The 27,403-nt window shown below is 47.8% G+C and overlaps 1 protein-coding gene and 1 long non-coding RNA gene across 3 annotated transcripts in view; one reads left to right on the plus strand and one right to left on the minus strand.

Moving 5' to 3' along the window:
* Positions 1–27,403, plus strand: part of CSMD2 (CUB and Sushi multiple domains 2) — a 273,933-nt gene that overhangs the window by 110,558 nt on the left and 135,972 nt on the right. The window contains exons 6-10 of the mRNA XM_053964332.1: positions 8,286–8,398; positions 15,893–15,970; positions 22,001–22,088; positions 23,049–23,173; positions 26,669–26,790. Of these exons, the coding sequence (XP_053820307.1) occupies positions 8,286–8,398; positions 15,893–15,970; positions 22,001–22,088; positions 23,049–23,173; positions 26,669–26,790 (526 nt within the window). The remainder of the gene's footprint in view (positions 1–8,285; positions 8,399–15,892; positions 15,971–22,000; positions 22,089–23,048; positions 23,174–26,668; positions 26,791–27,403) is intronic.
* On the minus strand, positions 22,816–26,850 carry LOC128799720 (uncharacterized). Of its 2 annotated transcripts, none has more exons than XR_008434812.1 (5): positions 26,689–26,850; positions 25,436–25,564; positions 25,020–25,154; positions 24,136–24,192; positions 22,816–23,114 (listed from the first exon to the last, which is right to left on the minus strand). It is a non-coding gene; the product is annotated as an uncharacterized LOC128799720 (long non-coding RNA). The 2 variants fall into 2 exon arrangements; XR_008434811.1 differs by having other exon boundaries at positions 25,020–25,216.

Consider the following 27,403-nt stretch of genomic DNA (forward strand, 5'->3'; position numbering starts at 1 on the left):
CTAAAACTCCAGCTTTAATGGCATTTAAGTGCATTGTTAGGGTGGCAACGCCGGGAGTTGGGCTGCCCTGCGCGGAGGGCTGGTTGTTATTTATCTGCTGATAAACACAGCCCGGCTCCTTATCAGCACATCTCCCCCTGCCTGCCCGGGGAAAACAATCTCTGCAGCTCCGATATCCAGGATTCAGCAGAAATTCTAATAAAGCTGTAGCAGGTTTTTTTTTTTTTTTTTTTTTTTGGGGTGGGGAGGATTTGCAATGCAGCGTTAGAGAGCCTCAGTTGCATTCTGTTGTGTGGCAGGCACATTCTTCTTTCTCTCAGGATGTTTTCATAGAGGAGAACAGAGGAAAGAAAGCGAAAATTTCTATTTCTGCTCCTTGTTTTTCCCCATGTGGAATGTGCTTGGAGAATTGTTTACCTGGGGTGATGCTTGGTTGGATTCTGGTGAGGATTGTTTGGGGCTGGTGGCCAATCCAACCCAATCCAATCCAATCCAACCCAATCCAATCCAATCCAATCCAATCCAACCCAATCCAATCCAATCCAACCCAATCCAATCCAATCCAACCCAACCCAATCCAATCCAACCCAATCCAATCCAACCCAATCCAATCCAATCCAATCCAACCCAACCCAACCCAACCCAATCCAATCCAATCCAAACCAACCCAATCCAACCCAATCCAACCCAATCCAAACCAATCCAATCCAATCCAAACCAACCCAACCCAACCCAACCCAATCCAATCCAACCCAACCCAACCCAATCCAATCCAATCCAGTCCAATCCACTTCAACCCAATCCAATCCAATCCAATCCAACCCAATCCAATCCAACCCAATCCAATCCAACCCAATCCAATCCAATCCAATCCAATCCAATCCAATCCAATCCAATCCAATCTAATCTCTGGAGAGGGTCACGAGTTGTGAGTAGTTAGATTTGGTAGTTAGAACAGTAGGTTTGTAGTTTTAGTATCTCCTTTAAATAGTATATTCATGTATTGTAGCACAGTTATAATAAAGAAACCATTCAGCCTTCTGAGCTGCAGTCACACATCAGCATTTCTTCCCACCAGGTTCACCTGCATTTGCAATACTGTTTGCTGAATTAGGGGTGGCTGGCTCTGAATGGAATAGATAAAATCGTGTTTTGTCACCTCGCTGTGGTGTGACAGGAACCAAGCTCTGGTTTCAGGGTGGGAGTGTGTGGGAAGTGCTTTGGTTCTGTCACTTGGCTTCTTTTCACTGGGGTAATTAGCAGCGAGGGTGGGATTCATTAGTTGATTATTTTAATTCCGAGGAGTCCTTTCTGCCCCCATTTGCCTGGAGCTCAAAGGTCTCCCTGTGGATGCAGCACTGGCACAGGAGGAGGAAGAACCTGTTTTCCTTTCCAGGCAAATTGAGGCTGGAAAAGCACTCCAAGGTCACCCAGCCCAAAGTGTCACCAGTTCTTGTCCCCAGCCACATCCAGGCCTGCCCTGGACCCCTCCAGGGATGGGAGCTCCAAACCTTCCTGGGCACTTCCAAGGCCTGACCTTGTATTGTGCCATTAATTCATTAATGAGCATCTTATTTGAGCTCGTGTGCTCTCCCAAACAAAATGTACTTCAGCACCTCTAGACCTCATTTCTGGCTCGCAGGAGACTTCTCCTCACCCTGGACTTCTACAAGGAAAAGGAGCCACGAGATCAGTTCTTGTTCCTCCTTCCGTGCTGCAGGGATGGCAGGAGCACTCCTGCACCTTCCCCCTGCTCCCGAGCCTCAGCGAGGGCAGGGACAGATCCCACATCACCCCACACGCCTCGGGAAGCAGCAGCTCGGCACGTGGAAGTCCTCTGCTCCTAGGGAATTCTGCCAGGAACCACCCTGCAAACAAGGCACAGGAAGCTCTGGCAGCACTCAGGGATTGCCCTTGCAAGGATGTGCCCCCTCCAGGCCTCCCAGCCCCCTCCTTCCCTGGAATGTTTTAAGGCTGCAATTCCCCACTGGGAGGTTTTTAAGACCCATCTTAACCCCGAGGACAGATTTCAATAAGTTGTTTTTTTTTTCCTGCAGGAGGAGCAGTGCACTCCTCATTTCCCCCCCCCCCAAAAAAAAAGGCCTGAGCACTCTTTCCATGAGGAAATTCCTCCTGGAAATTTCCAACCTCCTCATGTCCAACCTGAATGAACAAGAACAAATCAAGACCAAAGCTGGGTCCTGGCAGGAACCCCCTTTCCTCCAGGCTTGGCACTGCCTGTGTCTATTCTGAAATGTTTCACATTTTTCCAGACGTGGCTTTGAAGTTGAAACCTTTTGTGTGACCTCTGGGATGTCCTGCACTCGAAGCTCTGATGAGATTTTTAGCTTCGTCAGGGTGAAAACTGGGAATATTTCTGTGCTGGTGGCCAGCTCAGTGCTTTACAATCATCTTTCTGCACCAGCTGCATTTTGCTCCGTGGGAAGTTGGGCCTTTGGGTTAAAGAGCTTTTCACTCTAAAAATAAAAATCTAAATTTTATGAATGGCTGGGAAATATTTGCCCCCAAGATGAGCTCGCTGCTCTTTTTGTATCTAACGTGGAGATCCATTGCCTGTGTGTGTAAATGTGTCGAATATCCATGAAATCCAAGAAAAACTAATCCACAGTGGGTGGGTTTGTGCATAAATCACTGCTAAATGTAATAAAAACCCCTCAGAGACACTTCCACCTGTTGGGTTGCTCATCTGTGACAGTTCCACAAATGCCTGTGGACCATTGAATCACTTCTCATTAAAGTGAAATTAATCCAGAACAGAGATCCAGGAGAATTCAGCCTGAGATAATTTTGAAACATTTCAGAGGTGAAGGAAAATCGCAGAAAAATGAGATTATCAGGCACCCTGGACAGTGGAAATTAGTTTGGCTCTGTTTCCAGTTGAGCTCCATCACCCCAAATCAGCCAAGGATTTGGTTTATGCTCCTGCAGAGATGAGCTGGGAAAATGCCACATAAAAAAAAAAAAAAAATGAAGAATTAAGAACTCCAGTGTAAAAGTTCCTTGGGGAAAAAAAAAAAAATTGATTTGATCCTAGCCAGCAAATTTATCTGAGGGCAGGAGTTAAAGGTGATGGAAGTTCTGCTGCTGCTTGGAAACACTTTTACCTTTTGAGGGAGTGCAAGGAAAGAGGAAGGAAAAGGGAAGTGGAGGATAAATTAATGGGATTTCCCTTCCAGCAGCAGGTTCTGGAAGGAGCCAGGACAGGGATCCCTGGGAGTGGAAGCTCTGGGGGTGATTTGTTGCTCTTGGAGATGAGGCTGAAGTCTGTTACCATTTCTGGGAGTAGAAACAAGAAGGGGTGGAGGCCAAAAGTTGCTCCAGAAGGGTTTTCCCTTAGGCTGCACCCTGGGATTAAGGCTGAGCCAAAGCCCAGACCAGGAGGATTCCTTCATTTCCAGTCCAAGGGTTCTGGGTCAGCCCTGGTGGCATTTTTGGATTGGATTTGGAGCAAACCTCTCCTGTTCTGTCCCTTCCATCAGGATCTGGTGCCAGCAGATTCCCTGGAGCCTGCAGGGGGGTGGTGTGAACATGCCAGGAAGTTTTCCACACTCCCACCTGGAAATAACCTGCCCTTAAGGAAACTCCCATTCTTTTTTTTTGGGAAATGAGGAGTGCACTGCTCCTCCTGCAGGAAAAAAAAAAAAAAAAACTTATTGAAATCTGTCCTTGGGGTTAAGATGGGTCTTAAAAACCTCCCAGTGGGGAATTGCAGCCTTAAAACATTCCAGGGAAGGAGGGGGCTGGGAGGCCTGGAGGGGGCACATCCTTGCAAGGGCAATCCCTGAGTGCTGCCAGAGCTTCCTGTGCCTTGTTTGCAGGGTGGTTCCTGGCAGAATTCCCTAGGAGCAGAGGACTTCCACGTGCCGAGCTGCTGCTTCCCGAGGCGTGTGGGGTGATGTGGGATCTGTCCCTGCCCTCGCTGAGGCTCGGGAGCAGGGGGAAGGTGCAGGAGTGCTCCTGCCATCCCTGCAGCACGGAAGGAGGAACAAGAACTGATCTCATGGCTCCTTTTCCTTGTAGAAGTCCAGGGTGAGGAGAAGTCTCCTGCGAGCCAGAAATGAGGTCTAGAGGTGCTTAAGCACATTTTGTTTAAGAGAGCAGACAAGCTCAAATAAGATGTTCAGAATTAATGGTACAGCTCTCCTGATAATTTGAGGAGAGGTTTGGATGAAAAGTTAAAAATACAGGTGAAGTGAATAATAATACACAGGGAGATGAAGAGCTGCTGAGAGGCGTCCCTGAGTCGTAGTGAGAGGGAAATGAGTCAGAATTGGCAGGATTTCAGTGGAATAAAGGCTGGGAGGGGAAAAGGAGGCTCTGGCTGGGCTGGGGATGGAGCTCAGAGTGAAATTTGGGCTGGGCTCAGTTCTGTGCCCTCAACAATTCTGGCTGAACTGAGCCTCCACAGCGCCGAATCCAATTGTGGATCGTGGAATTCCAGAATGGTTTGGGTTGGGAAGGGCCTAAATCCCAACCAGTGCCACCTCATCCATGGGCAGGGACACCTTCCATTATCCCAGCTGCTCCAACCTGTCCTGGAGCACTTCCAGGGATGATCCAGGTGTGTTCTTCTCCTTGGATTTTGTGATGACTGCCAGCTTTGACTCCTCCGTCCACGGAAAAGCTGCTGGGACCTCCCCTCCTCCTCCTCCTCCTCCTCCTCCTCCTCCTCCTCCTCCTCCTCCTCCTCCTCCTCCTCCTCCCAGCCACTCCAGTGGGTCTCACTTTGGGTTAAACACAGCCAGGGAAGGAAAAAGTGGATTTGAGCTCCAGGAAGATGAAATTTCAGGGAGATTCACCCAAATTTTGTACTGGAGGCTCCAGGAGGAGCCAGGAGCCAGCCTGGCTGATGTTAGGGATTATCAGCAGAGATCCAAGGGGGTGTCAAAACAGAGATTAAATGAGCGGAGAGGTTAAATAAATTAACTAAAGCAGTTCAAGGAGGAAAAAAAAAAGAAGATAAAACATCCCCAGTGATGTCCTTTGCTTTTATTTGGAGCTGGTGTTTGACTGCACCCTGGTTCTGGGCAGCACCAGGAAACCAGGGTGCCTTCAATTTCATGTTTAAATCCATCATCTCCACGTATTTCACTTGGAATTAGAAGATTTCAGATGGGATTCCTGCCTTTAGCCATGACTTTGACTCCTGCACTGGGTTTGCAGCATCCACACCAGGAATTCTCATTGTATTTGGGTCCATTTAAGAAGAACTAATGGCCAAATTGGTGATCATCAAATTTCAGGGCGCTCAAAATCCGTGTGCAAACATCTCCTCCTGCTCCTCCAGTGCTTCTGCCTCACTTTGTGACACTTTATTGATTTTTTTTTTCCCCCCTTCCTTTTCTTCCTCTCTGCGTGGAAACAAATTAAAGCAGGAATTGGGATTGTAAATAGGTAATGGGACGTGAATGCAGAGTAATCAGTGCCAGCCGTGTACAGCCATACTAATTGTGCCAGGGGAGGGAATGGGATAAATATTTAATGCCTGGATTCAGTGGGAAGTGAGAGAGCAAGGAAAGAAATAAAAGAGTTGAGAAGGGCTCACTTCAGTGCTTTTTCTCAAAAAGAGGAGTTTTGATGGCATTAACCCCTCCCTGTTTTGAATAAAGGAATTGTGTTTAATGTGGAGGCTTCGGTGTCACACTAGGGAAAAACATCCCAGGTTTGGGATGAATCCACCTGTGGCTGTGGCACATTCCTCTCTCTCTCTCAGGATTTTTCATAGAGGAGCACAGAGGAAAGAAAGAGAAAATTTCTATTTCTGCTCCTTGTTTTTCCCCATGTGGAATGTGCTTGGAGAATTGTTTACCTGGGGTGATGCTTGGTTGGATTCTGGTGAGGATTGTTTGGGGCTGGTGGCCAATCCAATCCAATCCAATCCAACCCAACCCAATCCAATCCAATCCAATCCAACCCAATCCAACCCAATCCAATCCAATCCAATCCAACCCAACCCAATCCAATCCAATCCAACCCAATCCAACCCAATCCAACCCAATCCAACCCAATCCAATCCAATCCAACCCAATCCAATCCAATCCAACCCAACCCAACCCAATCCAACCCAATCCAACCCAATCCAATCCAACCCAATCCAATCCAATCCAACCCAATCCAATCCAAACCAACCCAATCCAATCCAATCCAACCCAATCCAATCCAATCCAATCCAACCCAATCCAATCCAATCCAACCCAATCCAATCCAATCCAACCCAATCCAATCCAACCCAAACCAATCCAATCCAATCCAATCCAACCCAATCCAATCCAACCCAACCCAATCCAATCCAATCCAACCCAATCCAATCCAATCCAATCCAATCCAATCCAACCCAATCCAACCCAACCCAATCCAATCCAATCCAACCCAATCCAATCCATTCCAATCCAATCCAATCCAATCCAATCCAATCCAATCCAATCCAACCCAATCTCTAGAGAGGGTCACGAGTTGTGAGTTAGATATGGTAGTTAAAAAAAGTAGGTTTGTAGTTTTAGTATCTCCTTTAAATAGTACATTAATGTATCATAGCATAGTTATCATAAAGAAACCATTCAATTTCTGAGCTGCAGTCACACATCAGCATTTCTTCCCCCCAGGTTCACCTGCATTTCCAATATCCACCCTTCAAGGATGTGCTGATCAAAACCAGAAGCAGGGATGGGGGACAGGAGAAGCTGGGCCTCATTCAGGCAGCTTTGGTTCATTGGTGTCTATTTGTTATCTCAGGCAATTGAATTACAGCTGTGAAAGGGAGATTTGGCTCTGCAGAGCTAAAGACTATTTCTGAGGGGTTTGCTGCTGCAGAATGAACAATGAAGTGGCCCTTGGGGGGTGAGAGCATTAATTTAAGGGTGTTGTCATAACAACCAGCCAGGGGAACTTCCTCAGGATGGGTTTGAGGCGTCCCATGTTTGGTCTCGGCCTCAAATCTGTTTGTTTGAACTCGGTTCTTTGAGAAAGTTTCCAATTCAATGGGTTCAGCTGCCTTTGAGTTCCCCAAGGATGGCAAAAAGCCACAGAGGATCCATTTCTGCTCCACCTCGTCCTCCTGGAAGGGCTGGGGAACAGGGATGGAGACAATCCATGGGGAAATGATTGGGAACAACCCTAAAGCCCAGCTTTAAATCCTCTCAGAGCGCCGCAGGATCCAGGCACGGGATAATCCAGGGTTTGGATTGTACTGTAGGTGGCAGAGATGCTTTAGTTATGCACTAATCACCCTGCCAGCTCATTAACAGGCTGGGAGCACAGGGCAGCCCCTCTGCCATTAATTAACGCTGCCAATTCCAGCCTGGCTCCCACTTGGAGGAGCTGAGGTCACCTCTGGATGGGCTGGGTGACTGAAGGACTCTTCAGGTGCTCCGTGGGCTGTCAGACCTGCTGCTAAAAAATGTTTAATAATCAAATGTGAATTACTCTCCGGGTGGAACAGATTCACAGGATCTTTTTGCCTTCATTAAAAAAAGCAGGGGGTGTTGGAATGTCAAAAATGGATGTTGGGAGGCCAAAAATGGGTGTTGGAATGGCAATAAAAGGTGTTGGATGCCAGTGAAAGGTGTTGGAATGCCAATAATGGGTGTTGAAATCGCAGTAATTTTAAAATAAGTGATAATTGGGGATTAAAATAATGAACTTTCATTAACAGGAACAGAGGGAGCATTGGTGTCCCCAGTGGTGAATGTCACCATTGTGGACCTCAGTCTGAGCTGAAGTGTTCCAGTCTAAAACTTGGTTTGGGACAAAACTCAGCCAGGAATTGTGACCTGGACTTAAATGAAGCAAACATCATCATATTTTAAAAGGAAATAAAATTAACAGATTTGAAGGGCTGCTGCTGGGCTCTGGAGCTTCCCACCTCTGTTGCTGGCTGGAATCTTCCTCAGGTTGGGATTGGTCATAAAGAAAATAAAAAATAAAGAGGTTCTTGCCATCCTTTCCCTTCCTGAGTTAAAATAAAGAGGTTTTTGTGATGAGGTTAACCAAATGTGAAGAGAGGAACTGAATAAGCTTGGAAATGTTCTGTGCCTTAGGAAAAAGGAATGGGAACCTCTGTAATTACAAACATGGAGCTCTCAGATGCGAATCCCAGCAGGAATGTGGGGCTGGAAAGAGCCCTGGAGTGGGGAGGGTGCTCTCCTTGGCTGTGTGGTACCCACAGAGGAGTTCCCAAGCTCCTGGGGGAGGAGGAGTCCTGGAGAGCCGGGTTTGGGGTGCCACTCCCAGCTCCTGACGTGGCTGTGCTCCTGGCTCTCTTGCAGGTTCACTGGGATGAATTTGCCTGCCCCTGTGATCAGCAGTAAAAACTGGCTGCGGCTGCACTTCACCTCCGATGGCAACCACAGGCAGAAGGGCTTCAGTGCCCAGTACCAAGGTAAGGAGAGGGAAATAAATGCCCTTGCCTGGCCTCACCCACCCCAGCTTTGCCAGGAATGCCCAGCTGCCTCCCTGCATGGTCCTGCTGCTGTTCATTTTCCACCTGGAATCCCCCAAAGCATGGGCTGTGACACTCCCACTCTCTGGACACAGAGACACAATTCTGTCTCTCAGGAGAAGCACAGAGAGAAGAAGAGAAAACAATCTTTATCTCTGCCCCTTTGTTTCCCCCACGTGGAATGTGGTGTGGAGATTGTTCACCTGCAGGGATTGCTGGGCTGGGTTCTGGTGAAGGTTGTTTGGGGTCAGTGCCCAGTGGGATCCAGCTGTGCTGGGCTCTCAGCAGAGTCACAGTTTGAGTTGGTTAGAGAGGTGAGTAAGAAGTGAGTATGTAGAATGGGATAGTATCTCTTTAAATAGTATATTAATGGAATATAGTATAGTTTTAATAAAGCTGTCCTTCAGCCTCCTGCTCTGGAGCAGACAGCAGCATTTCTTCCCTGGATTTGGGGTTCGCCACATTTTTACTATAGTGGGTTTCACAGAAAAACCCAAACTGGTCTGGCTTGGGAGGGACCTTAGAACCCATCCAGTGACGCCTCCACTGTCCCAGGGTGCTCCAAGTCCCCTCCAGCCTGGCCTTGGACACTCCCAGGGATCCAGGGGCTTCTCTGGGAAATCCATTTCAGCCTCTCCCCACCCTCACAGGGGAGAATTCAGGACTGGGATAAAGATTTCAGGACGGGGATGTTCAGGAGATCCTTTGGCAGTGAAGATGCAGCTCCTGGTGGGACCAGAATGGACCGAGTGGATTCCCTGGAAGTGTTCCCACCACTCCCTGTGATGGCTTTGAAGGAGGCTGTGGGTGCAGCTGGCTCTGGAGGCAGGATCCAGGAGAGGGGAGGCAAAGCAGGGAAGGAGCAGGAATGGCTTTGAGTCCCCTCCAAGGCTGGGCTCAGGGGAGCTCTGCAGGTTTGCTCTCAAGAGGCTTTTGCTGGGAAAAACCTCTGGAGAGGAATCAAGGGAAAGGGAGATTTTTCCTTGGATAAATCCTTTTGGACATTCCCAGGTTGTTCCTAGCAGTGCCGTCATGGCCTCAACACACAAACCACATCATTATTTGACTTTCCTGCTTTCCTTGAGCCTATAAATGACTTTAAACTGCAAGGAAAAAAAAAAAAAAACACACCTTTTGTTGTTGCTGTGCAGCACAAACACCTGGAAAAAGCAGCTTCCCTTTGGATGCCTTTTCCCTGGCTGTCAGCATTGCAGCTTTCTCCAAAGCACCTGTCTGAGTCGGCCTTTCTCTCTCCATAGCAAAGTCAGGATGAATGTTCTAATTCCCCTGGATCAGATAAATATCGGGGGGTTCTGGTCTCGTGCACGGCGTTGGCAGAGGGAGTGAGCTGGGGATTGAGAGTTTGAGAATGAACTGAACTCCCCGTTCCTGAGCTGGAATCGGGGCAGGACCTCGGCCCAGCTGCCAGAGGGGACCTGCCCTCGTTTTTCCTGCTGGTTTTTGTGGTGTTTGGCAGCTTCTTTCTGCCTTTCAATGCTTAAAAAACCCAGCAAAACCAGCAGCCAAGCAGTGAAGATTCCCAGGGATGAAGGGAAGGTGTCTGCAGGCAGTGAGATCTCTAGGACAGGAGATGCTGATACTTTAAAAACCTCCCTGTAACCCTTTCCACAACCTGGCCTGGACATAAATATTTCACTGGAGATAAATCCCTACAAAACAGGCCATGTAATTCCACGGGAAGCACAGCAGCTGAAATGCATTTTTCATCAGGAGAGCTGAATCAGGATCGGCCAGGAGAACAAGGGAGGCTTTAGGGTGGCTCTAATTTGCTGTCTGTTTTCCAAAGACGTGTCTGTACATCATTTATGAACCCCCTGTGTCCTCTGGGACGGGGTCTGGCTTTGCTGATAATCTATAAGAAAACAATTTCCCTTCCAGCTTGTTTAAATTGATCCTGAGTTTTGCAGAACACCTTCTCTGTCTGTTCCCCCTCCGCTCTCCCTAATCCGTGCCCTCATTTGGAAATCACTTTAGGAATGTAAAAGCAAGGTTAGATGCAATCAGGCTGTGGAGAGGGTTTTTTGTTGTTGTTGTTGTTGTTGAATACAGCAAATTCGTTTCATTCCCTTCTTGGGAGTTAAATGTTTCCCCCTTCCCTTTTCCCTTTCATTAAGGTGAATCTTGATTTTTGCAAATCATTTTTCCCCATTCCCCATGTAAGGAAATCGAAGGGACTGGGAGAAATCTGTGCATAGGATTTTTTTCTACAATTTCCTCCCCATCCTGTCTCCTCAAAAAGGTGGAAGAAAGTAATCTAGAAGTGTTTTAATCAGGTGAGGTGGCAGCACTTCAGGTGTCCCTCCCACCAGAGGGGCTGGAAATGCAGGGCTGGAATTGGAGAGATGGGAATGCTGCCCTGGCTGCTGCTGCCCCTCTCTGCACATGTTTTATGGCAGAACTTGGCTCCCTAATTGCTCTGGAGCTGATTGTTACCAACACATAATTGCAGCTTTTATCGATCTCCCCGCCCCGGCCGCTTCCCTTCCCTCCGGGAGGAAGATAAATGGGATGAGCTCCAGCCCGGGCACAGGACAGAGCTGCCTCCTCCAGGGAGGGGCTGAGGAGCTCTCTGCTGGTCACGAGAGACACATAAATGGCTTTGTGAGGGTGTCATGGTTTCTTGGAATGGTTTGGAAGGGGTTTAAATCCCATCCCGTTCCACCCCTTCCATGGGCAGTGACCTCCCACTATCCCAGGGTGCTCCCAGCCCCATCCATGGCTTTGATCTACAGATCTGTCCATGGGTAGATCTGTAGTTCTACCCATGGATAGATCAGTTTGGCTTCAGTTTGGACAGATCTTCCCCTCTTCATCCTGGATCTCCCACTCCTCATCTTGGATCCTCCATTTCTCATCCTGGATCTTCCTTTCCTCATTTACGATCTTCCCCTCCTCATTTTCAATCTTCCCCTTTTCATCTTGGATCTTCCCTTCCTCATCTTGGATGTCCCACTGCTTATCTTGGATCTTCCATTTCTCATCTTGGATCTTCCCTTCCTCATCTTGGATGTCCCACTGCTTATCTTGGATCCTCCCCCTTTCATCCTGGATCTTCCATTCTTCATCCTGATCTTCCATTCCTCATCTTGGATCTTCTCCTTTTCATCCTGGATCTCCCACTCCTCATCTTGGATCTTCCCCTCCTCATTTTCAATCTTCCTCTTTTCCTCTTGGATCTTCCATTTCTCATCTTGGATCTTCCCTTTCTCATCTTGGATCTTCCATTCCTCATCTTGGATCTTCCCTTCCTCATCTTGGATCTTCCATTCCTCATCTTGGATCTTCCCTTCCTCATCTTGGATGTCCCACTGCTTATCTTGGATCCTCCCCCTTTCATCCTGGATCTTCCACTCTTCATCCTGATCTTCCATTCCTCATCCTGGATCTTCTCTTCATCTTGGATCTCCCACTCCTCATCCTGGATCACGCCCTTGGGTTCCAAAGGGATTTTTAGCTCCTGCCACGTGACCTGTGGAGTCTCCTGGGCAATTCTTGATAATCCCAGTGCTTGTGCAAGCTCTGATTCCCAAAGATCCATTGCTCAGGCTGCCAAAAGAGGGATTTTTCCAAAGAGTTGCACTTGAGGGGGCTCCTCTTCACCTCCAGGAACAAGAACCCCTGTGAGCATCCTGCTGCTGAACCATGCCAGCAGGAGGGAGAGATCCAGGCAGGATCTGGATTTAACAGCAATTCCCCCAACGAGGAGAACAGAGCTTCATGGAATAGATTTTTTCTTTTCTGTTGTTGCTGCTGAAACACTGTTTTCCAAATTAAAAATAAATAAATGTCTGCTTAAATCCTCATTTAGAGCAACACGAAGTGGTTTAAAAGGAGCAGCCCGGCCTGCCTGCCGTGCTGGCAGAGCTTTGTAATGTCATCTCTCAAATCTGACAGGATGCTGAGTATTCCATTAGATCTGTTGGATGTGTGTGAGCAGCAAAACCCTCCAGAAAACAGGAGTTTCTGTTCATCCAATTATCCTGACACAGTCCTTTGTAGTGCCGCTGCACATTCCAATTTACAAACAAAGTCGATTTTCAAGCACCGGATTTTTGAGGGCAGGGAGTGGGAGAATTGTTCTTATTTGTTTAAATTTTTAAAAAGCACGAAACAAGTGGTGCTTTACTGTGCCTGGTTCTGATCTAAATGGAGTCATTTGTAAAGTCTGACTTCCATCATTAGGGCTCCAGAATGAAGGATGAGGAGGAGAAGATGCAGTGATCCCTCTTTATCAATTTATCTTCACCAATTTATCAATTCTCCTGGAAAGGGACACGGTGCAATTAGGGGAGGAGATGCTTCCTGGGGATGCTGCTCGGGCTCTGAATTTCGGGATTGGTGCTGGGTGATGAGTGTCTGGTGCTTGTTCCCATTGCTGAGGAGTTTGGGAGCCAGGTTTTCCAGCAGAAATGGGGTTGGAGGGGGATGTTTGCTGGATGGGATCTGGCGGGGATGGCTCTGGGAGAACCTTGGTTAGAAATGTGACCCTGAAAAACTTCCAAGCCTGGGTGTATCCAAATTATGAATCCCCCGTGCCAGAGAATCCAGAGAATGGTTTGGGTTGGAAGAGACCTTAAAATCCCTCTCATTCCACCCCCTGGCACCTTCCACTGCCTTCTCCTGGATTTGGGATGTTCAGCACTGAGGAAATCCCTGCAGGTTGCTGTGTCCTGATGGAAAAGTTCCCAAGGATGTCTCATCCCATCCATGGTGCCACCATCAGCTCTGGTGGGATGCTTGGGAAGCTTTGCTTGGCCTCTAAATTCCCTTGGTGGTGCACAAATCATCCGAGCTGAGCTTTTGTTTGCGTGGAGAGTGGGAACGTTCCCTGGGGGCTGGATAACGGGGATGTGCCGTGGGAAGCTGTGGAGAATACAAAAATGGGGATTATTTTGTAAAGATGCTCCATCGCTGCTCGTGCCCCGAAGCACAACCGCGGAGCAGAGACTTAAGAGACTGCAGAGTTCCAGCCCACATCCTTGGAAAATTCAAATCAAAATCCAAATTCAGCCTTGGAAAATTGGAATTGTCTGGGTTTTATTGCCTGGGAGGGAATGTTGGGCTGGGATTGGGGGGGTTACCCCTGTGTTTGCTTGGAAAAAGCTGCAGAATCGCTGCAGGAATGTCTGCCACTATTTTATTTGAAAAAGAAATCGATTTTTACCCCAAAAATGTGAGTTTTAGTAGCCCCAAGTCCTTTTTTTGATCCATTGATATTACATTTATTAAAAACCTTGAGATCAAGCTGGAAATATCCCGTGATTCCCATCCACGTGGACCTTTGGGGCATCCCAAAACCTGCTGCTTTTTTTTTTCCTCCTGCTGCACTTGCAGGTGGATTTGGAGTAAAAAGAAACAAAAGAGGTCGATTTGCTTTGACAGCAGCCTGCTGTTAATTAGTTTTCCCTTCTTAAATTAATAAAAAAAGGCAGCTGCCCTGAACAGATTGAAGCTGGTGAGGAAGACAGGAGCAGCAGCAGCAGCTTTTCCTCATGAATATTTTCCAGCGAAATTTTTTGAAGTTCTGGCTGCTTTATTTAAAGAGAAAGCCAAAAGCTTTGAGGAAATGATGAGTGAAAAGCTGCACCCAGCATCTCCCTCAAAGCAGCACCTCAGGTGAGCTTCAAGGAGCCTCTCGCTGTCTGAGCCTCCTGCAGCAGCTGTTCCAAACAGGTTCTTTTTAAGCCCAAAAGAAAAGAAACCCAGCACGATTAAAAACCCCCTCTTTAGTTACATGGGTAATTTTTCCTGACAGCTTTGTCTTAGGAATGTGCTAATTTAGGGATGAAAGCCTGACAAGATGAAGAGCACAAGGAGAAGGGTTTGAAGTGGATTTCTCCATGGATAAGGGCTGGCCCGCCAGGAAAAGGCTCCCAGGAAGGGATTTGGACACTGGGTTATCCCAATTCCTGTTGGAATGATCCCAGCTCCCGTTGGAATTATCCCAATTCCTGCAGTGAGGGCTGGGTTATCCCAGTTCCTGTTGGAATGATCCCAATTCCTGTTGGGTTATCCCAATTCCTGTTGGGTTATCCCAATTCCTGTTGGAATGATCCCAGTTCTTGTTGGGTTATCCCAATTCCTGCAGTGAGGGCTGGGTTATCCCAATTCCTGTTGGAATGATCCCAATTCCTGTTGGGTTATCCCAATTCCTGTTGGAATTATCCCAATTCCTGTTGGGTTATCCCAATTCCTGTTGGAATGATCCCAATTCCTGTTGGGTTATCCCAATTCCTGTTGGAATTATCCCAATTCCTGTTGGGTTATCCCAGTTCCTGTTGGGTTATCCCAATTCCTGTTGGAATGATCCCAATTCCTGTTGGGTTATCCCAGTTCCTCCCAGTGAAGGCTCTTTTATCCCAAATCCTGCAGTGGGGGCTGGGGTATCCCAAATCCTGTTGGAATGATCCCAGTTCTTGTTGGGTTATCCCAATTCCTGTTGGGTTATCCCAATTCCTGTTGGGTTATCCCAATTCCTGCAGTGAGGGCTGCGTTATCCCAATTCCTGTTGGGTTATCCCAAATCCTGTTGGAATGATCCCAGTTCTCGTTGGGTTATCTCAACTTCTGCCACTGGAGGCTCTTTTATCCCAATTCCCGCCTCTGGAGGCTGGAATGATCCCAAATCCAGGTGTTTCTGCTGCTCCCAGATGGTTCTGCCAGGTGGGGTTTGTGTCAAACCCTCGGGGTGGAGGCAGCAGCAGCAGCCAAGTCCAGAGCAGAAAAACAAATTGCTGCTCCCTGGTGTGGGGAGCTGCCTGTTGGGAAAGGATGGACGAATTTTTGTTCCTTTTCCTGGTTTTTCTCCTCTTCTGGAGGAGTTTGGAGCAGGGAGGGAACGGTCACACTTTGGGAGGAGTCCCCCAGGTGTGGGGCTCCAAGCTGCTATTTCCCTTGGCCAGTAATGGGGGTTTAATTTTCTTTTTCCCTGCTATTTTCCTGCCTTTCCCTGCTGTTTATTCACACCAGCTCTGCAGTTTTTAGGTTATGAGTGCTCCCCTGGAATGGCTCTGCTGTGTAATGGCTTTGTGGGATAAATTCCTGCAGCAGAAAAATCGGGGGGAAACCAGCTCAGCATTTTCCTCAGCATGCCTGAAATTCCTCAGAGCTTCCCTTTTGCCTGCCTCCCATTTTTAGTGGGTTACAGAGGGATTGGGGGGTTGGACCCCATTTTTATTTTGAAATTAAAGCTCTCCAAAGCCCTAACATGGAAAATAAATCCCTCTCCAAAGCCCTAACATGGAAAAGCAAACCCCTGCTGGTTTTGAGGAGTCAGGATAAGCTGGCTGATCCCAAGGGGGAGGGTGCAGGATGTGGGTGATTCACATTTTTATTTTAAAATAAAAAAACCCGAAAATCCCTGAAGCTCAGCTGAACATTTCCCTCGCCTTTCCTTTGTTTCCCACCCCTGCAGTCAAGAAGCAGATGGAGCTGAAGTCCAGAGGGGTGAAGCTCATGCCCAGCAAGGACAACAACCAGAAGACATCTGTGTGTAAGTTTTGTGGCTCTTCCTCGCTGTCTTTTTGATAACAATCTCCTGGAACATTTCATTGGACTTCCCAGTAATCTCTAAAACTTCGCCACTCTGAAAAGTTTGGGTGCTTTTCCCTCTTCCCTCTGCATTTCTGCATCACTCCCTCCTCCCAGTGCTCTGTTCACAAGCATTTACTAACTCCTGGAAGGGTGCAGGGGGTTGGAGTCTTTGCATTTGGTTGATTCTGTGCTCCAAGGTCGTGGATTTGGGCTCCTTTTAGTGGGGAAAACAAAAAAAAAAAAAAAAAAATTGGGTTGGGATCGGTGTTCTCGCTGTAAATAAAGAGCAGGGATAAGGAACAACATTCAAAAAAATATATTAGAAAATTTACAGAGGCAGCAGCAGCGTCTTCCTTTTTGTATTGGAGTTTTATTTCATTTTCCCTGCAGAAAAAAAAAAAAAAAAAATCATCATTCTGGGTTTGTAATGCTGATTTTTCAGGTTGTGTTTAGTGGTTGGTGTGTCAGGGCCAGAATGTCTGGGGTCACTGCTGTGCCTCCCTTGGGCAGGTGGGAAATCTTTCAGCTTTCCATCGGGTTCTTCCCAAATCAGGAGCAAAACCTGTGGGTTTTGTCCCTGAATCTTGGGCTCTCACTAAAATGAAACAGGAGGGACCTGGCTGGGAGTTCATATTTTATATGGATTCGAATGGGAGCAGGGTGTAAAATGTGAAATCCATTTTCCCAAATGGATTTTAGGGGAGAAGCTGGAATTGCTCATTTTGTTGCACAGCCCATTACCCCCATCAGAGAGCAGCAGTTTGCACATCTCAGCCGGGTGGATTTTGCATACAAAATTCAGAAAAATGCTTGGACTGGATCTGAATCATCCTCAGTGTCTGTCTGGAAGGAGAGTCTCCCTCCCAGCTCCCAGGAGAATTTTTAGAGGCTCTGTTTTTTTGGGGAGCAAGGCCCAAAAAGGTAGAAAAACCCCAAAATCTCCAGAGCAGAAAACATTGGGGGCATGTCCAGGGGGAAACAATTCCACTTTAAAGAAAATTATCCTTTAAAATGGAGTCCAAGCTGTTCCTGGCTGGGTGATACATTCCTTGCCAGGAAGAATTTATTGGAATAAACATCCCAGTGCACTTAAAACTGAGTGGGAAATCCAGTTGGGAAACCCCCCTGGCTGGGTGTGGAGACAGAGGGGTGTGTTTGGAGCGGGGGGTGTTTTGCCCTGGATTTTAGGGAGCGTGAGGAAAGGAGTGATGAAATCATTGGTTTCGTGAAGTGTTGTATAAATACATACACATAATTCCATAAATTCCCATTTCTCCTTCCTGGGAATGGCCTTTGGAGCAGTTTTACCCATTTTTAATGCACCGAGGCTGAGGAGGACACAGCACCTGCACTTCCCTTCCCAGCAGATCCTGCACTTCTGAGGAGAAAAACCAGGAATTCATTCCCTGTGCCTGCTTTATCCCATCCCAAGGGGCTCGGAGCTGCCAGTGCAGCAACTTGGGAGCTCAAATCTTGTCCAGCTCAGGCTGGAAGTTGCTGAGCTGGAATAATGGGAATGGGGATGGTGGCCCCATTCCATGGTCCCTGTCACCCCCCCTGAGCCTCCAGCTCCCTCCCCGTGCCCTGCTCTCCATCAGGTCTGGATTTGCAGTCCCTGTTTTGCAGCTTTTTGCTCCCACGGGGAATTTCCAGCTGCAAAAATGCTGATTCCCAGCGAGGTGGCACCAGAAAAATCAGGTTTTTTTGTTTTTTTTTTTTTATGCAAAGCCTTATCTGCTCTTTGCAGGGTCGGCTGTGCCCCTCTGCATTCCCAAAGTTCCATGAGCTGAGTCTGCATCACAGATAATTACACAGGTGGGACAGGGTAAAAAAATCTCCTATTCCAGAGCAATTTCCACTTGCTCTGGCTCAAATACCAGAAATTCAGGAATTCTTGTGTGTCTTGGCAACACTTAAAGCTATGCCACAGAACCCTAAAATCGTTAAGGCTGGAAAAGATCGAGTCCAACCTTCAAGTCCCTGCTTTGTTTTTTAACTATTCCTACCAGCAATGTTTCCTTTCCAAGTGCTCCTTGCTAAAACCTGGCCTAAAATCCTCCCTGGAAGAATCCATGCTTAAATCCTGCAGGTTTTGTGGAAGTTTTTGAATTTGGGATTGCCTGGTCAGATTAAACCTTGTGTGTTTTGTGTGGCTGAATGGAGGCAAAATGTAGTGGTGTAAGAGCTGCTTGTGTTACTGCAGGGAAAAAAAAAAATCCATAAAAATACGGAATTCTGGGGGGAGGCGCTGCTTGTGCTCAGTTGTTTGTTTGAAATCTTAATTAAGTGTCTTGTGCTGCTCACCACCAGTCAAATTATTTGGAAATCTTGCTTTAATCACTTTTGGAGGGAAAATAATACCGAGAGACAAATAAAGCAGGTAGAAGAAAGAGTTTGAAATTTCAGGCCGTATTTTGGATGCTGAATGTAAATGTGAATATTCCCACAGTGGGAAAATTGTGGTGGTTTGGATTTAAAAAAAAACCAAAAAAACAAAACAAAAAAACAAAGTGGTTTTTGTGGTGTTTGGGTGAGGCCCACCTGGAAGGGTTTGGGGTGAAGGACTGGAAATTCTGTGCGTGTCCAGCTTGGTCAAAAAGTCATTTTGGGGTGGGGGGGGTTGAGCAGCTTTTAGGTCTCAGCCAAGTGTGTGGGAGTTCCTGGATTTTGGGGACACAGGAGCCACCCCGGGGGGCTTGGGGACGAGCTGTGCTTGGCTTGGGTGGAAATGCTCCGGGAATTCTGCAGTTCTGGGAATGCTTGTGAAGCTGCACCTTCTGAGCTGTTCTGGGATAAGCACCAGGTGGGAAATGGGGGTTTGGAGTTCTCCTGGTGGAACGTTCCCAGCTGGGATTGGGTTTTTTTCCCAGTGTCAGGACCTCGCTGTGACCTTTTCACTCTTGGCGTTGCTAAAATTGGGGGTGTTCAGTGTCTGGGTCGGTGTCTCTGAGGTTCTGGAATCACCAAATCTTTGTTTTTTGGGCGTTTGGGGGTTGGAAATGCAGCGGGACCTCGTTGGGGTGAGCCCTGCACCCTTAAATCAGCTCCCAGCTCTCAGGCCTGATTTTTGTCATCTTTCCCAGAAGTTTGCATGGAATTACCCTGGTGTGACCACACAGATTAACCCTTTAAACCATCTAATTCCTGCTGCAGTCCTTCCCACCCCTCCTGCCAGGAGAAAGCATCACCTCCTTTCTGGATTTCTCATGCTGAGAAATGCTGGGGCTTTGTCAAAGGTTTTTTTTTAGGTGCTGCTTTATTTTCTAGTTCTGAAATTCAGTGAGAAATTGTCCCTTGGGAATCTGTCAGTGAGGTTTTCTTATTAAGAGGAGATAAAACTAAAGAGGATTTTAACAGTGAATTCCAGTGGCAAACGGAGCAATTAGAACTGGCTGTCACTGAATTCACGGGGAGAAAGAAACTGAAAAAAAATCAGGAGGATGAGGGGATGGAAAATCAATCCCATGGTTGGGGGAGAGAATTCCTGAGCTTCTAATACAGACATTGAGCAGTTCATCACAATTTTTGGGATCTGTTGTTTCTCTAGTAACCTTGAAAGGTTCACTTGGGAATGGCACAGCCCAGGTGGAACTTTGGGAAGGTGAACACGGCACTGACAGAGGATTCTCAGCCTGACAAATCCAGTTTATAACCTTTGGGCTGTTCTATTTGTGTGTGTGTGTGTGTTCAAAACAAAAGGTAGAGAACAAAAGTTTCTGTACACGAGCGTCTAATCCATCTCCTCCTTTTCTTTCACTCTCCTTACAAGAGAAATTCCCCAACTCCCAGGATATGGAGATATCTTCCCTTTCCCCCTTCCTCTGCTTTATCTTCCCTGTTCTCTGCTTTATCTACGCGTGGTTTAAGGTGTTAATGAATCTCCAGCTAACAGAAATTCATCTCAATTCTCCAGAGATGAACTGGGCTTAGACCTCAGCAACGGGGCTGACAAACTTTGTTTTCCTCGGGATCTGGGATCGTTTCTTCCCAAAGTTTTGAACTCCAGGCTTCATTTTTGTCTGATATGGGAAATAATCACTGGGTGTGACAGCAGTGACCCACTCTGGGGGGCACAAAAGGGGTGGGCTGGGAGGGTTTTGGCCATGGGAGGAGGAATTTGCTGTGGGAATGTGATTTTTCCTCTGAGGAAGAGCTTCCAGTTGTTGGGATACAGCCCTGGAAGCTGTGGTTGTTACAGGTGTGTCTGGTCAGGGGGGGTTTTACAGAGGAAAATCAGGGATTTGAGCACTTTCCTTCACTCCCACGTGGCTTTGGGACATAAAACCCTCGTTGGGTCCCTCATCCTGAGGAGAATTTTCCCTTGTTTGGAGCTGCCTGTGCACAGGCATCACCTTTGTGTGTAGGGAAGGAACCCCATGGTGGCACCTGGGGGCTTTGCTCAGCCAAACTTTTCCTGTCAGAAGCTGGGAGTTGAATCCGTGGGCTCCCTTCCTTCACGCTCTGGGGTGATTTGGAATCATCTGGGCCTGTGAAAAGTGGCAAAAGAAAGTTTGGAGCTACAGAAGATGGAGGGATGCTGCTTTGGTGCTGCTGACTGAGCTTCACGAGGGGTTATGGACATGGAAAAGCGGGAAAACAATCCCACAGGAGGCTGTTTTCCATGAATCCACGTCTCTGTCACCTGTGTGCCCTCACACCCACGAAGGAGAGCACCAAAGCATCGTGTGGGGAAACAGAGCCACGTGTGGGGACAATCCCAGCCCCATCCCTGCTCCAGCATGGTGGGAAGGGAGGAAAAAAGGGCCTTAAAAAGGAAATTCCTAAAAGGGACTTGAAGGGCGTCAGAGGAGGTGTTAGTGCTGAGGAGAAGCTGGAATATTTTTGTGATCAGCAGAAGCTGGGGAGCATCCTCCTTGTAGGAACAGCTGTAGTTGGGGATTCCCCAGTGGTTAATTCCCAAATATTGGATGGTCTTGGCTTTGTGGGTGGATTCTCCCCATGGATTCTCCCCTTCCCCCCTGCCCCTGCAGGGCTCCAGCTGCTGAGCCCTCTGTCTGCCATGAGAAACGGGCTGGTGTCACCTCTGGGGCACCGTGTTTGGAATGAAATTGGGATTTTCTTCCCTCTAATCCAGTGCTAGGCAGAGGTGGAATGGAAACGGGGTTGTTCCAGTGATTCAGCATCATGGCTCAGAAATGTGGTGTCGGTTTGGGTGCAAAAAAAGAAAAAAAAAAAACAACAAATCCCATCAAATTCCTGTGGCAAAATCCCCCTTTTGTCCCTTATTACTGCGCTGGAATTCAGACTGGAAATCAGGATTGTGCCAGGGCTGAGGAACCCCCCGGGTTCCCCCACCCTGAACCCTCCTTTGCGCCTTGGGCAGGTTGGAGAGGGCTGGAAATGGGGAGGATGGAGCTGGGAGCTTTCCTTCAGTGCTGGTCACCACTCCATGGATTTCATCTTTGTTGGCATCGAGGTTGCTCCATAAGTTTTTCCATGTTCCAACTAAATGACTTGGCTTTAAAACCCTCGACTGGCATTCCCCTCTCCTTTCTCCCTCTCGTTCTGTGCTTGGTTCTTTTCCCCCCCCCCCCTGGGATCACACACCTGCCTTTTCATGGAGTTGTTTTCTTTCCCTGGCACACTGGGCTGGGCTTGGAGGGCTCTGAGGTCACCTCGGAGGGTGGCAGGTGGAGTTTTAATCACAGCGAACGGGCTCTGTGATTGGTGTCATTTAGCAGAATGAAAAAAATACCGGAAAAAAAACCCAGCTTTTTCCAGAGGTATTTCTGTAGTGGAATGGAGGGAAAACTGTGTCCCTAGCTGGCATTTCCTAGAAAACACTCGGCTGTGTAAACTGAGCGGGATATTTGTTTCCAAAGCCGTTGATTTTCCGGAATAAAACGGAACACGTTGAGGTTTCTGAGCTCCCAGTTGCCATTTTTCTCGCCACATCCACCAAGACAGCTGCTGAAAGAATGTTCCTTTTGCTATTCTGTCTCTGTATGTGCTGTTTTTTGCTTTGTAGTAACTCAGGTTGGTGTGTCCCAGGGACATAATTTGTGTCCAGACCCTGGGATTCCCGAGAGAGGCAAAAGGATAGGCAACGATTTTAGGTAAGAACATTTTCTGTGTGTTCTGTGCATGAGCTCCTGTGTGTCCCTGGCTGTGCTCCTGGTGTGGGGGGCTCTGTTTGCTCTGTCCCCCTCCCAAAATCCTGCCCAGTTTTGGGGGACACGTGTGTAAAACCCTGCCTGCGTGTGCTGTTCCACGTGAGGCTCTCTGAAAGATCTCTTGGAGTATTTTTATCCTTTCCCAGTCCAGGTTGTAGAATCCCTCTGTGCTGTCATCACTCCTCTGGAAAACTGAAACAGCCAAAAAAAAAAAAAAAAAAAAAAATCACTTCTCAAATTAGCTCAAGCCCCAGCGTGGCCCTGCCCTTAGAGAATTTGAGGTGACTGAGGTTCCTTGTCACTGAGTCTGTGTGGTGCCAGCTAATTGGGGTTTAGAAAGTTTAAACCAGTGCTGTTGTTCCTTTCCAGTTCCCAGTTTTCCTTTGCAGCGATGCCCCAGCTGCTGGTGGCCAAGGGGAATCAATATTTCCTCTGATTTTGCTGTTTTGCTCATGGGAAGTGTCTCTCAAATCAAATCCCAGTCTGCCAAAATTCTCCTCAAATCCAGCAGAGGAAGGGGAATCCCAACAGTCCCTAAATTCCACGGGATGAATTCCCAGCTGCTGCAGGCTGGATTGTGTGACCTCAGGGAACAAAGCTGGAAGAGCAAAGGCTCGGAATCCAAACCACAGAACAAAGAGCAGAACTCTCAGCAGCTGATAAAGATTTTTATTTCACTTCATGGGGCACGCTGAGCGTGTCCTCTCCCGGGGCTGCGGATGAAATTCCCACTGAACTGGTACTAAAAACTGGGATTTGGACATCAGCACCTGGGGCAGAGGGGGAGGCAGAGCTGGTCCCTCCTCCCTTCCTGCTGCTGCAGGGCCAGGGGATGGCTCTGGCCCCAAATGCTGGGATGCAGGAGGCAGGACCAGGCTGATGTCCCCTCTGTCCCCTCTCCAGGCTGGGCTCCAGCATCCAGTTCTCCTGCAACGAGGGCTACGACCTGCAGGGCTCCAAGAGCATCACCTGCAAGAGAGTCAGCGACATCATCGTGGCCTGGAGCGACCACCGGCCCGTCTGCAGAGGTGAGGGGCTCAGCCTGCCTGCATTTTGGGATTTGTGGGAATTCCCAGCTCCTTCCTGTCCCTTTCCCATCACCCATCCTGCCCTCAAGTCATCCTTGTGGCCAGGTCAGAGAATCCCAGAATGGTTTGGGTTGGAAGGACCTTGAGGACCATGCTGCTCCTTCCACTCTCCCTCCATGCTGTTCTTAGACACTCCCAGGGATGGGGCAGCCTCAGGGGGCTCAGCCTGGCTGGATTTTGGGATTTGTGGGAATTCCCAGCTCCTTCCTGTCCCTTTTCTTACCCATCCTACCCTCAGGTCAAATCCCAGAATGGTTTGGGTTGGAGGGACCTTGAGGACCATGCTGCTCCTTCCACTCTCCCTCCATGCTGTTCTTAGACACTCCAGGGATGGAGCAGCCTCAGGGGGCTCAGCCTGGCTGGATTTTGGGATTTGTGGGAATTCCCAGCTCCTTCCTGTCCCTTTCCCATCACCCATCCTGCCCTCAGGTCAAATAATCCCAGCATGGTTTGGGTTGGACCATCCTTCCACTCTCCCAGGTTGCTCCAAGCTGGCCTTGGACACTCCCAGGGGTGGAGCAGCCTGAGGGGGCTCAGCCTGGCTGGATTTTGGGATTTGTGGGAATTCCCAGCTCCTTCCTGTCCCTTTTCTCACCCATCCTGCCCTCAGGTCACCCCTTGGCCAGGTCAGAGAGTCCCAGAGGGGTTTGGGTCGGGAGGAACCTCAAGGAAAATGTTGTTCCATGGGGCAGGGACACCTTCCCCCATCCCAGGTTGACACTTCCAAGGATGGGGCATCCATGATTTCTCTGGGAAATCTTCCCCAGGGTCTCCCCACCCTCACATTAAAGCTTTTTGCAGCCCCTGTTTCTGCACCCCACAGACTCCTCCATGAATTTCCCAGCTGTCCCTAAATCCCTCCCCTCTCCCCTGAACATTCCTTTTGTTCAGGGATGACAAACCTGAGCAGGATCATCCCTCTCCCTATTCCAGGCGTTTTCTCCCCTCTCCTCCTTCTCCTGTAAGAGGAAAGACTGGAATAAAACCTGGAAAAGCAGAGCTGGAGGGAGATTTTTAACTGGAAATGTGGAATTCTGGGGCTGTGCTTCCCCAGGAGCCTCATCCTGTGCCACGAGCCATCAGGGAATGGAGTTTTTTCCCATTTTGCCCATTTTGCCCTTGGCCATTTTGTTTTCATTCCCTCTCTGAAATGTCACATTGTGATATTTGTAATGCTAATAAAGAACAACTTGTAATATTTTTAATTGAATCCCTTTAAAGCTCTTAAAACCATAAATAGGGTGGGGTTTTTTTTTCTCTCCCAGTCCTTTTTTTTTTCCTTTAATTTCATCTGCAGATTTTTTCAGGGCTTTGGAATCCCATGTAATTCTTGAAACAAGCCTGGAATAAATTGAATCAGTGTAAGAGGATATTTGGCATAAATATGTGACACTGTAAAGGAAATTTATGGTGTCCTCCTGCAAGAGATAAGAAAGGATTTGCCAGCATTATTCTGTTTCTGTGAATCAACTTAATTTTTTTAGCTGCTGACTTTCATGTTTTAGGGTTTTTTTTTTTTATTTCTGTTTAGAAAGTTTGATTTTTATTTTAGCTTTCTGCCACTTTTTTCTCCCAGTTTGTGCCATTTTTTTTTTTTTAATTGGGTTTCTCTCAAATTCCAGAGCCAGTCCCAGATTTTAACCCCTTGGGTTTCAGTCATTTCTTAATCCCCACTGAGCAAACTTTGGGGCACAGTTCTGCAGCTTCCCCATCTTCAGCAGATTCCCCCTGGATCCTGGGAGAGTCACTTAATCCCACCTGAAAAAATGGGAAAAATGGGATTTACCTTTTTTTTTAACACTCTGGGAGCTCCAGGATGAGGCAGGAGTGGTTCAGCATCCTGGATAAGTGACCTCAGCTCATTCCAAAGCTGCTTCCCAGCCATTCCCAATGTTCCCACAGCTCGGCCAGGAGATGATTTCTCCATTGTTTTACAGAGAAAAAAAAAAAATCTTGCAGTCTCCACACATGCAAATACATCTCCTAAATCAAATTATAAATTTAAATAAATAAATAAACTTCAAAACCAAATTAATTTCAAAGCTCCATCACAGCAGCAGAGAATATTTCCAGAACCAGGATGTTTTTCCCCACTTTTTTTTTTTTTTTTTTTGTGGAATATTTCAGTTAAATATTACATCAAAGGCATTCCACAGGCAAAATTTTCCCTGCTTAAGCACTTTTTCCCAGCTTTTCCTTTACCTGAGATGTTTTGAAGATGCAGAGCTGAGTTTCCACCTTAGTTCTGAGCCCACAGAAGGAAACCAGCTGATAAATACTTAATAATGACCTAATAAATCCTCGCTGTGCAGTGTTTTTTAGGGATTGGATCTGCGGGAAGAATGTGGGAATGTGGGTTTTTGGGGACATCAGGAAGGAGCTGTGTCATTCCTGGCCTGGATGGGGAAGGATTTTTGTGAGGAAAAAAGGAGAAAGAAAAGGAAATAAATCAGTGGGAGCAGTAGAGAGTGGGCTGGGTGTTGGTCTGAGGGGAGATGGGATCAGGGTTTGATGGGATCAGGGATTGTTGGGATTGGGATTGTTGGGATCAGGGTTTGATGGGATCAGGGATTGTTGGGATCTGGGGTTGGTTGGGATCAGGGTTTGATGGGGTCAGGTTTGGGTGAGATCAGGGATTGTTGGGATCAGGATTTGTTTGGATCAGGGATTGTTGTAATCAGGGTTTGTTGGGATCAGGGATTGTTGGGATCAGGGTTTGTTGGGATCGGGATTTTTGGGATCGGGGTTTTTTAGGGGATCTGGGGTTGGTTGGGATCAGGGTTTTGTGGGATCAGGGTTTCTTGGAATCAGAGTTCGTTTGGATCAGGGATTGTTGGGATCAGGGACTGATGGGATCAGGGATTGTTTAGATCAGGGTTTGATGGGATCAGGGTTTGATGGGATCAGGGTTTTTTGGGATCAGAGTTAGTTTGGATCAGGGTTTGTTGGGATCAGGGACTGAGGGGATCAGGGTTTGTTGGGATCAGGGACTGTTGGGATCAGGGACTGATGGGATCAGGGTTTGATGGGATCAGGGTTGATGGGACCAGGGATTGTTTGGATCAGGGTTTGTTGGGATCAGGGATTGTTGGGATCAGGGTTGATGGGATCAGGGTTGATGGGATCAGGGATTGATGGGATCAGGGATTGTTTGGATCAGGGATTGATTGGATCAGGGATTGTTTGGATCAGGGTTGATGGGATCAGGGGTTCTTGGGGTCAGGCTTTGATGGCCCCACTCCTCACAGAGAAACCCTTCCTTTTTCACCACACGGCTGTAAAAAAGCAGCAGCGTAGGCCGCGACAACACCAACTCCTACATTTTTACCCTTCTCCCACTTCCATCCCAAGCCCACCCCTCCTCCCTCCCCACCAAAAACAATCCCCCCCCCCCCACCCCCAGCCAGTGCTGAGTGTCCCCGTTTGTGTCCCCAGCCAGGATGTGTGACACGTACCTGCGCGGGCCCAGCGGGGTCATCACGTCCCCCAACTACCCCGTGCAGTACGACAACAACGCCTACTGCGTGTGGGTCATCACCGCCCTCAACCCTGCCAAGGTGGGTCCTCAGCACGGCCCCCGGGGCCGGGCAGCTCCGCAGGCTCCAGGGAGAGCGGCTTTCTGCTGTGGATTTCTCTCGGGGGTCCGATTTATTAAAGAAATATCGATCTAGCACCGATACCCGACTGTGACGGACAAAAACTCTGTAACAGTTTAAAGTTAGAAAGTGTGTGGTTATTGTGGTGCCGGGCAGCGTGCGGGACAGCTCCCAAATACACACTGCACCTTTCCAATGATTACAGAGTCCTTTTATCCACACCAGAATTGAATATCTAAAATACAAATACATATTCATCATTTAGTACATCCCATTCCTCGCTTTGTATGCTAATCATTCCAATTTTTAATCATGCGTAGTTTCTTGAAATGGGTCGGTGGTCCCTTTCATGGGGAGGGGTTCCAAAATGAGGAAGTAAATGAAGTCTTCCTCATTCTGACCTTTCTGCCTTTTCAATGCAAATATGACAAATGAACCTTGGTAGAACTCCCATTCCTTGTCTTCAATTGGTTTCAGAACAGAGGAGCCCCACAATTGTCTCATGTTCCTAAAAGCTGTTTGTCAGTTTCTATATTCCTCATTACAAACCCAGCTAATTAAACATGGTGTTGAC

The sequence above is a fragment of the Vidua chalybeata genome, chromosome 25 (genome assembly GCF_026979565.1).
Source record: "Vidua chalybeata isolate OUT-0048 chromosome 25, bVidCha1 merged haplotype, whole genome shotgun sequence".
Lineage (NCBI taxonomy): Eukaryota > Metazoa > Chordata > Aves > Passeriformes > Viduidae > Vidua > Vidua chalybeata.